The sequence below is a fragment of the Natator depressus genome, chromosome 11 (assembly GCF_965152275.1).
Source record: "Natator depressus isolate rNatDep1 chromosome 11, rNatDep2.hap1, whole genome shotgun sequence".
Lineage (NCBI taxonomy): Eukaryota > Metazoa > Chordata > Testudines > Cheloniidae > Natator > Natator depressus.
The window spans coordinates 14,963,240-14,976,590 of record NC_134244.1 but is presented as its reverse complement, the minus strand read 5'-3'; the positions used below and the strand labels follow the sequence as shown (position 1 = coordinate 14,976,590).

General features: G+C 38.2%; 1 protein-coding gene across 1 annotated transcript in view; it reads left to right on the top strand.

The window, feature by feature from the left end:
- Window positions 1-13,351, top strand: part of DDX18 (DEAD-box helicase 18) — a 29,700-nt gene that overhangs the window by 13,528 nt on the left and 2,821 nt on the right. The window contains exons 4-13 of the mRNA XM_074967230.1: window positions 2,538-2,705; window positions 3,236-3,371; window positions 4,531-4,631; window positions 4,738-4,937; window positions 5,043-5,157; window positions 7,406-7,545; window positions 8,294-8,455; window positions 10,228-10,380; window positions 11,282-11,395; window positions 12,526-12,582. Of these exons, the coding sequence (XP_074823331.1) occupies window positions 2,538-2,705; window positions 3,236-3,371; window positions 4,531-4,631; window positions 4,738-4,937; window positions 5,043-5,157; window positions 7,406-7,545; window positions 8,294-8,455; window positions 10,228-10,380; window positions 11,282-11,395; window positions 12,526-12,582 (1,346 nt within the window). The remainder of the gene's footprint in view (window positions 1-2,537; window positions 2,706-3,235; window positions 3,372-4,530; window positions 4,632-4,737; window positions 4,938-5,042; window positions 5,158-7,405; window positions 7,546-8,293; window positions 8,456-10,227; window positions 10,381-11,281; window positions 11,396-12,525; window positions 12,583-13,351) is intronic.

Below are 13,351 nucleotides of genomic sequence, written 5' to 3'. Positions count from 1 at the left end.
CACTTGCAAATAGTTAACACTTGTAAAGTGCTAGGAGGTTCTCAAATTAATATAACTGCAAAGTAATAAGAACCTGAGTATCAGAAATATATTCTTGACAGCAAATGCTACGATAACAGAGAGAATATTTTCTCTAGGTTAGTTGGTGAAGCCCCACCACGTAACACTTCTTTTTTTTCCAATATCAATCTGGACAAAGCATTAGAAAATACACTTAGGAATTGCACTGAAAGGCCTTATAATTCTCTCTCTCTCACCCTATAAAACTCATGCAATAGAACTTGATGAATGATACCTATGGATACACTGGACAGCTTAGAGCAGTGCAGCTGCGCCACTATAAACTCTGTCGTAGAATATCAGGGTTGGAAGGGACCTCAGGAGGTCATCTAGTCCAACCCCCTGCTCAAAGCAGGGCCGATCCCCAACTAAATCAACCCAGCCAGGACTTTGCAAGCCTGACCTTAAAAATACTAAGGAAGGAGATTCCACTCTGGGGCACTCCACTTGATACCGGCTGCCAACTAGACATGGAGCCATTGATCACTACCCATTGAGCCCGACAATCTAGCCAGCTTTCTATCCACCTTATAGTCCATTCATCCAGCCCATACTTCTTTAACTTGCTGGCAAGAATACTGTGGGAGACCATGTCAAAAGCTTTGCTAAAGTCAAGGAACAACACGTCCACCGCTTTCCCCTCATCCCCAGAGCCAGTTATCTCATCATAGAAGGCAATTAGATTAGTCAGGCATGACTTGCCTTTGGTGAATCCATGCTGACTGTTCCTGATCACTTTCCTCTCCCCTAAGTGCTTCAGAATTGATTCCTTGAGGACCTGCTCCATGATTTTTCCAGGGACTGAGGTGAGGCTGACTGGCCTGTAGTTCCCAGGATCCTCCTCCTTCCCTTTTTTAAAGATGGGCACTACATTAGCCTTTTTCCAGTTGTCCAGGACTTCCCCCGATTGCCATGAGTTTTCAAAGCTAATGGCCAATGGCTCTGCAGTCACATCCACCAACTCCTTCAGCACTCTCAGATGCAGCACATCCGGTCCCATGGACTTGTGCTCGTCCAGCTTTTCTAAATAGTCCCGAACTATTTCTGTGGACAAAGAAAGAACTTCTTTCTCCACAGAGGGCTGGTCACCTCCTCCCCATGCTGTGCTGCCCAGTGCAGTAGTCTGGGAGCTGACCTTGTTCGTGAAGACAGAGGCAAAAAAAGCATTGAGTACATTAGCTTTTTCCACATCCTCTGTCACTAGGTTGCCTCCCTCATTCAGTAAGGGGCCTGTACTTTCCTTGACTTTCTTCTTGTTGCTAACATACCTGAAGAAACCTTTCTTGTTACTCTTAACATCTCTTGCTAGCTGCAACTTCAGGTGTGATTTGGCCTTCCTGATTTCACTCCTGCATCCCTGAGCAATATTTTTATACCCTTCCCTGGTCATTTGTCCAATCTTCCACTTCTTGTAAGCTTCTTTTTTGTGTTTGTGTGCGTAGCCATTCTGAGCTGACAGGATAGAGCTCTCCTGTCAACTTTTAATTAATCCACCCCCAACGAGTGGCTGTAGCTATGTCAGCGGCAGAAGCCCATCTGCCGACATAGTGCTGTCCACAATGGCGCTTAGGTCAGCGTAATTTACCTCACTCAGTGAGTGGCTTTTTCGCACCCCTGAGTGACATGAGCTATACTGACATAAGTGGTAGTGTAGGCATAGCCTCAATGTTTTTGCGTCTCATGTATGCAGTATTTATAAGTAAAGACTTATAAATTATTTTTAAATGAAAAACAAGTTGACTATCATTCTATCTGCACAGTCATTTAAGGGAAATAAAGTAATCACTGAGCTTAAAATGTAAATGTATATTAATAGCTAGTGATTTACATATTATAACAGACCTGTTTTTCTCAGAGAACTGTACTCTAATGCATATTAAACAGTTATCAGTCTACTTGTTGAACAGGGATTCTGCTTTTTCATCTATTCTTAAAAAGAGAAAACATTTTACATTAAATACTCCATCCTACATATGTTAAAACATTTCAGTATTTCCTGTTAGGAACTTTGCCTTGTAGTTGATTTCCACAGTTAGCTGTGTACCCCCTATCTTCCTGTTCAGGAGCACCTCTTCCCAACCTTTTACAGCACTTTACTGTATGTAAACTAATATTTATATCCTATAGGTCTTGCTACCCTAATGCACTTGCCTGCTTTGCAAAGGAAAGGAAGAAACTTTAAACTGTGTGTTAAATTTTTTTATCCCTCCTTGGTTGGGAACACATCAACTGATGCAGTGCTGCCTGCCCTAGCCTGTGGAATGACTTCCTGAAACAATTTTTTTTCCTCCTCCCTATAAGTTGATAAAAAGCATGAACTAAAATGAAATCCCTGCTATATTGAAACTTGCATGAATGATTTATACTGGGGGAATAAATATCCGATTAGCTCCTTTTTTGTGATAGATATATTCTTTGCAACCATTATTAAGTGTGACTTCTTTGGTGTGTTCATTCTCTCTAAAAATTAATGGCAGGTACAGAAACTAAAAAAGCAAAGACTGAAGAACAAGAGGAAGATGCAGACACGGATGATGCAAAAGATAGCAAGGATCCTGTAGTAGAAGAAAATAACGAGGATCCTGAAGAGAGAGAAGTAATGGATGAGGATACCGAAGGGCCCAGTTTACCTCTTGGTGTAACAGGTAACTTGTGTCAGAGCTTCCATATCTGTTTTTCTTTTTGCCTAGAGCAAGTTCTGAAACTCTTTAGAGTAAGTCTTTTTTTTTTCCTCTCCTAACTTATGTACTTGAAGTTAGGTGTCTGACTCTAAACAGCCAAATTTGAAAGTTTTTGCCATAGGTTTTTCTTGTTAAGTTTGGCAGATAGCTGATTCTTCTAAGTTGAAGCCACAAAAACAACAAGTTGTCCAGTGGCACCTTAAATCTGTTAGTCTCTAAATTGAATGATGATTTTCATTTGTGAGGGCCTGCTCTTTAAGAGGTTTTATGTCACTTACATGTTCGATTTGTCTTAGTTTCCCTGATTTTCCTTTTCTTATTGACTTAATGATGAAGTGGTACTAACCTGCATAAGACAACACCGCTTGTAGTAATCGGATACAGTAACTTGAAACTTAACTTGTTAATTGCTAGATACATTTAGCCAAATAGCCAGTGAAGGTGGGCAGGTTTTGAAGAAACAAGGTTAAGATGGTTGAACTATTTCTCTTCAGGTGCTTTTGAAGACACCTCATTTGCTTCACTGTCTGATCTAATCAGCGAGAACACGCTGAAAGGAATAACTGATATGGGCTTTACACACATGACAGAAATTCAACATAAAAGTATTAAACCCCTTCTGGAAGGCAGGTAAGAAATAGATTTAAAAAAAAAAATGTGGAATTAAAATTCCACCTCAGTTTTATCTCCATGTGAAATACAAACACCTTAAAAGTATATTGGGATTGCAATTCCTCCCTCGTACACAGACTGGCTTTAGAGCTCTCTGCTACTGCATTAATGAAAAATTTTAATAGAAATGCTTGGAAAGAATGAGGATTTCTGGTCACACATGAAACTATTGCATACTTTTGCAATTTAGTTTATGTATTAGTCCCTAATACTTATAGGTTATGTTCTCGCTTATTTGTCTATTTAGTCACTTTAATAATTGATGCCCTGCATGACCCCTGCAAGTTCAGGGTCCCATCCCCCCACTCAGGGTTTTACAAATAATGAACATTGAATTTGTTGTTTATTTGGTATTTCCATCTTGTGCATGTGTTATGTTTTGTTTCATTGTGTTCAAATTTTATTTAAAAATAAAGGTTTTTAAAAGTATTGGGATACAACTTATTTGGATTGTATGAGTTATAATATTTTTTTAGAAAGTCATGGGTTTTTTTAGTGATCATGTGTTTTAAGTACTTATATGGCCCCTGTTACCCAAGTAGGAGTGTCTTCCACATATTTCCCCAATACTTCCATGTAATTCCCAAGTAGAATTAATTTTTCATTTGCTTGCTTTCTTCCCAGCCTTCAGGAGAAAGTTTGTTTGGTTGATAAGCTTATTTGTTTGTTTCTTGTGTGAGTGTCCATGTTGTGCCTGTATGGTTTGTGTGAAGAAATTGAGGGAAAGCTCAGTAGAAATTAGTATTACATTTAGTTTTGAAAGTGGGGATCTCTGATCTTTGCTGTCTCTTGTGAGGTGAGTTCCATAGTGGAAGTCCAACTCCTGTTAAAGTTCTGTTTCTTGTTCACATGGACCATAACTAGTGGAATGGCAGTCAGGCAGGGGAGAGAGTCTCTGAGCCAATCCCATAGCAAGTTGACTGCTCTGGAGACCAAAGTTCTCTGCCTTGATTGGATGGTTCCAGTCACTGTTGACCAGGGCTGTTTTTGAATGGTTAAATACTTACCATTACCAAATCTGAGCTGTTAATTTTTTCCTCTATAAAAGTAACTAAAATATTAAATGCTGGTGATAATGTGAAAAACTAAATATTTTCTTCCAAATTGACACCTACAGAGATATTCTAGCAGCTGCAAAAACGGGCAGTGGCAAAACACTTGCATTCCTCGTTCCTGCCGTAGAGCTCATCTACAAGTTAAGATTCATGCCCAGGAATGGTAAGACTCTCTCTGTGCGTCTCAGTTAAGTTGACGTCATTCTTAGGGAGAGAGGGAAGGATTACTTGGCTTAATTTTTGCTGAAATGAGCAACTTTTTTTTCTAGGAACGGGTGTTCTGATTCTTTCACCTACTCGAGAGCTTGCCATGCAGACTTACGGAGTTCTGAAAGAACTGATGACTCATCACGTTCACACCTACGGCCTGATAATGGGAGGCAGTAACAGATCAGCTGAGGCACAGAAACTTGCAAATGGGATCAACATTATAGTGGCAACACCAGGTAGACTTCTGGACCACATGCAGGTAGGTAAAATATCAGGTAGCCTTATGTATTTACAAAACAAAACAAAACATCCCACCCATACGCAGTTTCTCTGGCTGACTTTGTGTTCATTTAAAATCATGTAGAACACCCCAGGGTTTATGTTCAAGAACCTGCAGTGTCTGGTAATTGATGAAGCAGATCGCATCCTGGAGGTTGGGTTTGAGGAAGAAATGAAACAGATCATAAAACTTCTACCAAGTAAGTAAAATCTGTGTCATTTCTAGAAGTCATGTTGCCTGCTGATCATGTTGGTCAAGGAAGGAGAGAATTAGGAGAAAAGGCTTTTGGGTATGGTAGTTTTAGTCTTGGAACGATTGTCCTACACTTTCTAATGCTTGTTCTGACTGACACACACACACATTCTTAATTCAGTATACAGTAGCCAGCAGAAACTTGTTATATTTTACCATTTATAGATGAGTCAACTTACCACTGGAGCACCCCCTTATGGCTGGATGTGGGCTAGCAGGCTCTCCTCCTAAAGCATCCCCTGCTGACAGTCTTTTTTGCCTGCAGTGGTCTGCTTCTTCTTGCAATTCAACCTTCTTGTCAGATCATGTTTAGTCCCACCCCATCAGGGATGATAAAGTCTAGCAAAAACAAATGTCTGATCCCTCCATCCAGTCTGCCACCCTCAATTCTGGGTCCAGTGATCCATGCTTCTTGTCGGTGCTTTTTTCTTTTTCTCAGGGCTTCTATTAGTCCATATCACATTTTCAGGGGCTTTATGCCACCTTACCAGAGGCTGGTAGGGAAACCTAGCCTCTCACTACACTGGGTTCCAATTTAGGGACCCTAGGACAGGCAGTCCAGGTTCACTCCACCATACTCCTTGCTGTCTCCTCCCTGGACTTCTTCCTACCAAGCCCTACTGTGGACTTTCTCCTCACCTTACAAAATGCTTCCTATTTCCTACAAGTCTTGTCACTCCCTACTACCAGGACAGAGACAGTAGTATTTCTCCCTGCAGCCCCCTTCTGCTCCAAACTTCCTCTCTTTATAGAACCCAGCTGGTTTCATCATTAATTAGGGTTGGCCCATCCCCCATGTGTCACCAGGTGGGTTAATTGGTCTCTCAGAACCACATTAACCCTTTTGTCACCTGTATGGGGTAGGCACTCTCAGACCATCATTTATCTGAAGGGGACAGGCTTTTCATGGGCACCTTAAAGAAATAATTTAGCCCACAGAAGTTAATGTAAGAGGTGTCTTTCATTTTTATCTAGGGCATCTTTCTGCCAGTGCAGGCTTGTTCCCTACAGTACAGTATTTTCTGACACAATTTAAATGTTGCACACTAAAAGGTTTCCATCCCTTCACTTGGGAGTCTCCTACACATATTCAGAGACTGTACTTCAGGAAGTTTATCCTGATCCTTACCTAATTTTTTTTTTCCTTTTCTAAATTTCATCCTATTACTCCTTGTATTGCTCTTTTATAGCAGGCAGTCTTTCTCAGAACAACTGAAGAACTCTTTCCTCTTTAGAAACAGAGGAAAACATGAAACAAGTGCCTTTTAGTAAATATGCAGTCTGATGTATTTAAGAGTAGTAGCAACTGAATATGTAGTATGTAAAACTAAACATCAAAAGACGAGTAGAATAGTAGTTCGTACTGGTAACTAGAGAGGCTAAAACTATAGGGAATCAATTCTGTTATTGTTCTTTGCGTCATAAGTAAAAGGGATTGTGCTTGATTTCCTCCCTATCCTCCCTCCCCTCCCCCCCCCCAATACATTTAGACAAGAGTGAAACATTGCAGGATCAGCGCCTATGTTTGTATCAGGCAATGGGATCCATGCAGGCGGCCCCTTATGCACCTGTGCACAGTCCCAGTGAAGTCAGCAAGGCTCAGCATAGGCACAGGGGCTGTCCCATACAGCAAGAGTAATGTGTGTACACATGTAATGTATGGTGGTGTGGTATAACCTCTGTACCATGAAATTAAATTTAAAAGGCAAAACTGTGTAAAACTGGTAAAAGAAATACTTTTTTGTGTAACATATTAGTTACCTTGTTGCAATGAATTTCAGAAGTTTTTCTGAGGAGACAAAAAAGTATTTGATATTTATGTGAATGAACAAATATAGCAGTTATACTAGCTAGAATTAAAATATGATCTGGTTTGATTGCTATTTTCCGTGTAAACAGCAGTGCAAATTAATAGTAACATACCTCTGAAGGGAAAGGACTGCTTAGGGTTTATAGGTATTAAATATTTTTTAAAACAAGCATTTCTTTGTAGGTCATGTGTACTACTACATAGTGTAAATCACATTGATAGTGGTTGTAGTAGAGACAGACAAGATAGAGTAAAAACTATATTCGCCCACCCCCTGAGGAAAACAGGCAAAACACACACCAGGAACCCCCCAACTGCATCTTGTGTCTCTACTATTTGCATAATCCTCTGTAAAAGTGAGATCATTTTTTATGAATTATTTCAGAGCGCAGACAGACCATGCTTTTTTCTGCTACACAAACCCGAAAGGTTGAAGACCTGGCTAAGATATCTCTGAAAAAGGAGCCACTGTATGTTGGGGTTGATGATAACAAGGAAACAGCCACAGTAGATGGTCTTGAACAGGTAAAGTTAAGCAGAAATACTAGTAAAAATAGATGCAATATGTGCACAAACTACTTCTAGACATCGATTTTTATGTGGATTCTATAAACGCAAAGTACAGTCTTAAAGTGCAGCTGGTCTTTGGTCATCCTGGTTGGACAACTGCTAGGAGATTGATTAAATCTCTCTGGCATTAGCCACCTATAAGGAATTATTTACATTTAGTAGATGTTGCAAGATAAGCAATACCAACAGCTTTGGGATTAGAACGCCAGTTCACAATACTGTGAGGTGAGAGGGCTGCTGCAGAATTCCAGGTTGTTACTTATCGCCTTTCCATAGATGCCAAAGACTTGATCAGTAGCAGAATTTGTTTTTAAATCATGAGCTTTGAAAAAAGTTCTGAATGTTAAGGACTTAGGAAATAGATAGATAATGTAAGGTGTGTTATTTACAGTGATTAAAAAAGTCTTTGAACATCTTTGTAGTTGTTATAAACAATGTAACTTCTTCTTATCAATAATTCCCTAATATACTTCTTCATTAGATAATTTATTAAGTATACTATGTGGATGTCAGTTCCCAAGAAGGTGAGACTGGGAAAGAAGGGAACATAGATGTCTGAAAGTTTTGTTTAATATTGCTGTGGAACCAAAGACTTAAAATATAAGTTTTAAAGCTCCATTTGCTGCACTGACTTAACTGAGTTATTTGAAACAAAAGCATGTTTCATACATGTTTTAAATAACTGGCTTTGAATGATTTCCAGGGATACGTAGTGTGTCCGTCCGAAAAAAGGTTCCTTCTGCTGTTCACGTTCCTCAAGAAAAATCGGAAGAAAAAGCTGATGGTATTTTTCTCATCATGTATGTCTGTGAAATACCACTATGAACTACTCAACTATATCGACTTGCCAGTCATGGCCATTCATGTAAGTATTTTCTTCAGTGAATTTTTGAAAAACAGTTTTATTCTCTAGGTTGCCGTTTCAAAACCTGTTAAGTCTGAAAGTAACTGAAAGTTGTTACTCTCTGGCTTTTCCTTGGTTATCCCAGTCTAACAGAGACATATTATTATTGCAAAATCACTGGCATCCTTGCCACTCTCAGGAGAGAGGGCTACAGTTTGAAAGGGCCCAGAGGCTGAATTTCATTACTGCCATTGATGCAACCCCTCTTCTGTGTGCAAAGAGAGGATTTTCAATTTCTAGGGGTTGTTCTTTTATAAAGACTGGATTCACTTTGTGGAGAAGAAATACTATTATGGGAATCTGTTGCCAAAACCCAAGTACTCTGAAACAGATCTTTAATAAAGGTCAGCTAATCTGTTCAACAGCTGGGTCAGGCCTGAGTTCAGAATTCTGACATACCCGTGCCAGAGTTGATCTCTCAAACACCTAAAAAATAATTTTCCTAGGCTCGTAACTTCCTGACTGTCTCAAGAAAATGCTCTCCTTCAGGTGCTTATGATATTGAAATCCAAATCCAGATATTCTGAACTGAGTTAAGAATAAGTGTGTATAATATCTGAACAGCTTTCTATCTTGTGAAGTTACTCTGAACTGTAGATGGCCTTTATCAAAACTGGGGTGTATGGAGAGAGAATGTCAGTGCCGGAGTAATAAGTTAACCCTTTCAAACCAGCTTCCCCTTCAACCTGATCTTTTAAACATGCATCTGAAGAACAAGATTTCTGTCAGTGAGATGGAGTTGTGTGTTAAAAGGGCATTTTCCATCAAACATCCAGGTTAGAGATTCCAAGTTTGCTCACTGAAAATGATTTCATCATGCGTCCATACTGTGGAGATAGTGGAGCTTTTCATTGTCTCTGTGGAAATCAACGTTACTATTGTTTTTAATTTAGCATTAGTCCTTGCTTAATAGTCTCCGCTTTACTAAGCAAACCACAAGGGTAGGTATTTATATTTGATAGAATTTGCAAAAAGGAAACAATAATTCTTTTTTGCCACATACTTCAGGCACCTCTTCAGTTGGTAATTTTTTTTTTAAATTTTGACTTCCATTGCATCCCCATTTGGATAAGTGTTTTTATTTTGTTCTGTTATCACAACTGCAGCCTTAAATAGTTGGGAATATGGACTAATTGTATATTTGATTTAAGGTGATAAATACTTTATGAAACAAACATAATTGAGGAGTTAACTCACCTCAGTGTGTGGTGTTTGTTTTGGGGGTTTTTTTTGGTCCTGCTAAGGTCTTTGTGCTGCATTCTGAATGGAAGTGCTAAATCGGAGGAATCTTATCTATCGTCTTCTATTTCTCTCTAATCTTGCAATTGTTACTGTTTTACTCTCTGATCCTTCAAACAATTAGGCATATCCTTAACTTTAAGCCCTTGAATAGTCCCATTGCATTGTGTGTTCCAAGGATTGAGCACTTATTGCTTTAGACTGTACAATGTAACCTCCTCCAAAGTAGCATTTATGTGGCTCTGTGCTGTACATCAGCCTGCTTTGTTTATGCACTATGAAAATGGTTCTGCTTTTAAAAGCCATGGATGCGTGGGTAGGTATGAGTCGGTTAGATGGAAAGATGCTTCAACGCATTGTTTTAAATCTTCTTAGTGTAACCACAGTGTATGAGAATATATTTCTTTGTGTACATGTAAAGCTACAATTCTGAAGACTGATTTGCAGAATTTTTTTGTGGTTAACTAATTCAATCCTGAATACGTTTTCTCTAGGGCAAGCAGAAACAAACTAAACGGACCACCACATTTTTCCAGTTCTGTAATGCAGATTCTGGAATATTGTTGTGCACTGATGTAGCTGCCAGAGGACTGGATATTCCTGAAGTTGATTGGATTGTCCAGTATGACCCTCCAGATGACCCTAAGGTAACTTGTCTCCTGCAAATGCTTCTGATTTCTCTCTCACCTTCCACGCTTTTGGAGAAGTATGGACTTAATTACCCTTCTACAGGAAACTGTTAGGCTCAGGCATGGTTTGCATCCAACAACTGACTTTCTATTATTGTTCCTGGAAAAAAGCTTGATTTTTACAATTCATGTGCTGAATGCACCACTTATTTGAAGCATTCAGCATGCTTCTAAAATGATTGCCGGTTGGGAAAAGCGCTGTGTCCTTAGACTTAATACTTAGTTAATTCTAAAAATGAGTCAAAAGAAGTATAGGGTTGTATACTTGCCCTTAAGTCCCCCTGACAATTTTTGTGAGTTTTTTTTTTTTAAAGTCACTATTTTCCAGTTTCGTTTTTCTTCCTGCTACTGTGTGAAAGACCCATACAAACAACTGCACTAAGTAATCAAACTGGGGGGAAAAAAGGCAGAAAAATTACTAACAGTAATCATAGGTATTGGTTATAACAACAATAAGTAAAATATTTTAAAATGGATTTTTTTAATTGAGTGTCTCTTCATCAAACCTAGTGCTTCAGGTTTGCAGCGCTTGGTTTCTTTATCAGTAGATTTCAATGTGATGAGCGGAATTTACAGCATTATGGATGAGAGACTCCATAGCTGTATTACTATTAAGTTTGTTTTTCTGTTAGGCTATTCACATTTGCAAGAGTCAAAAGCAGATCCCATTGACCCAGGACCTTGAATCAGGGCGTGGAAATATTTATTTTGCATGGTGTTAAATGTTGAGCTTGACCATCATCTGTACTGATATTAGCATATTCTGGAGATAGTAATAGTGTTTGTTTTAAAGAAATTACTTGGCATAAGAATTTTGATTTCAAATTATTACATTTTTAACTATTCTTTTTCCAAAAAGGAGTACATTCATCGTGTTGGTAGAACTGCCAGAGGTATAAATGGCAGAGGACATGCTCTACTCATTTTACGACCAGAAGAATTGGGTTTCCTTCGTTACCTAAAGCAAGCCAGGGTAAAGTCGTGTGTAGTATTTTACTATGCTGCTGGAATATTTTGATGTAGAAACTGTAATGATTAATCAAGTGTTTCAGTATTTTAACCGAAACCCATTTTATTGCTTAGAAAATGTTTAACTGAATAATTTAATAGAAATGCAAGGTGGCCAGCGCAATAGAAACTACATAATCATTTAAATTCCAGGGTAGCTGGAATCATGTGACAGTGCAGCTTAATGATGTGCTGTAAAAGGGAAAAAATGTTTGAGAGAGTCCTCTACCAAAGCCACTAGGTACGTGGTGCTCCGACAAAAACAAGAAAGACGCAACCCTGGTAATATATTCTTAAAAGTCTCTATTTTAAGAAATGGCAGGAAAAAAATCACAAGTTTCAGTCTGTAGTATATCAAAAGGCAGGACAGCTGCTAAATTTACCAATTCCTCATTTGTTTTCTCAGTCCTGAGTCACTGCCATATTTCATTTCCATAAAGAAAAAATGTCCCTTCAATGATGTGCTCTGATTAAAAACCCGATAGTTCTAGAGGAGCAGGAAGGAGACTGAAATGCCTTCAAAATCCCTATCTCAAGCCTTTATTCATATAGAAAAAGTGGTTCACACTTTCCATCGTTTTCAAGTTCAGAACCTTTCTGTGGAAAACCCACTATTCTCACCCTGGTGATAGAATGCTTTGCACCAAAAAGCCCTGCAAAAATACTTACTGGAACTTTTAAAGGACATTATTTGAATAATGAGAAGAAGTCAACTATCTGCATATGTTTAACTTGCCTTCCTTTCTGACTTGTTTACATTTGAACATTTTGCTATTTTAATCATAGTTAAAGTGGCAAAACGACATACTGTGGACCACAGTTATATGGATATAAGTGTTTATACCAGTATAAGATATTATACTAGTGTAACTGTGTCCACACCAGGGCATATTACCAGTATTACAGTTATAACTGCTTAGCTAGCAGTCATAGTTATACTGGTATAACTTTTTCTAGTGTAGATGGGGGCCTTAGTTACCGTTTTCTTTAGGTGAATGCTGTAACTCTTACTTGCACTTTCTTTTATAGGCTATATAATACTGTGTAAGAGTTATCTAAACACCATTTTTTTTTTTCTTTTCTTTTTTTTGGTAGGTACCATTAAGTGAATTTGAATTTTCCTGGTCAAAAATTTCAGACATCCAGTCTCAGGTATAAAGTTATTTCATATTAGTTTTCTGGATTTTTACATGAAAATGATTATAGGTATAGACTAGCCTGCTCTTACAAAGCAATGGAAGGTTTAAAGAAATTGTGGAAATGTGCTTACATGATTTGAAAGATTCCTCTAGATATTTGCTCTTAAGTGCTAAGCCCTCATGTCATTATGGCTGTCCATGACTTTATGATGACACCATGTTATAATTTCAGATACACTGTTTCATTTGAAGTATCAAATTCTGCCTTCATAACATACAAGTAACCTGTCATTGACTTCAGTGAGAATGAATATATGCCTGTTTAGAAACTGGTGTTTTTCTTTTTTATAATATGACAGTTTAATCTGCCATAGTAATTTTAAGTATGCCTTTGACTTTATAAACAGAGGTTTATATTTGTGGATAACGCATGTGTACCTAGCACAATAAATGTAGGGTTTTTTTGCCCTTACTGAATAAATGTACCGTGTTCCATTTACGTGTAATGTAATACTTCATAAAAGGATTACTCTGTACCTCTACAGGAACAGAAAAATCTAGAAATGACATTTGTAAATTCTGCTGTTTAACTGGCCTGATTTACATGCTATCATAATGCAGTGGAAGATAGATTTCTTTAATGTTCAGATATAAGGTCATGATCATGGCGTAGGAATCTAAGTAGACTAGGCTTTTTTTGTAAATGTGGAAAAAATTCCATGTTGTATGTACATACATTCAGTAATAAAAATGACTAATTTGAATTAAAATTTAGAAAAAAA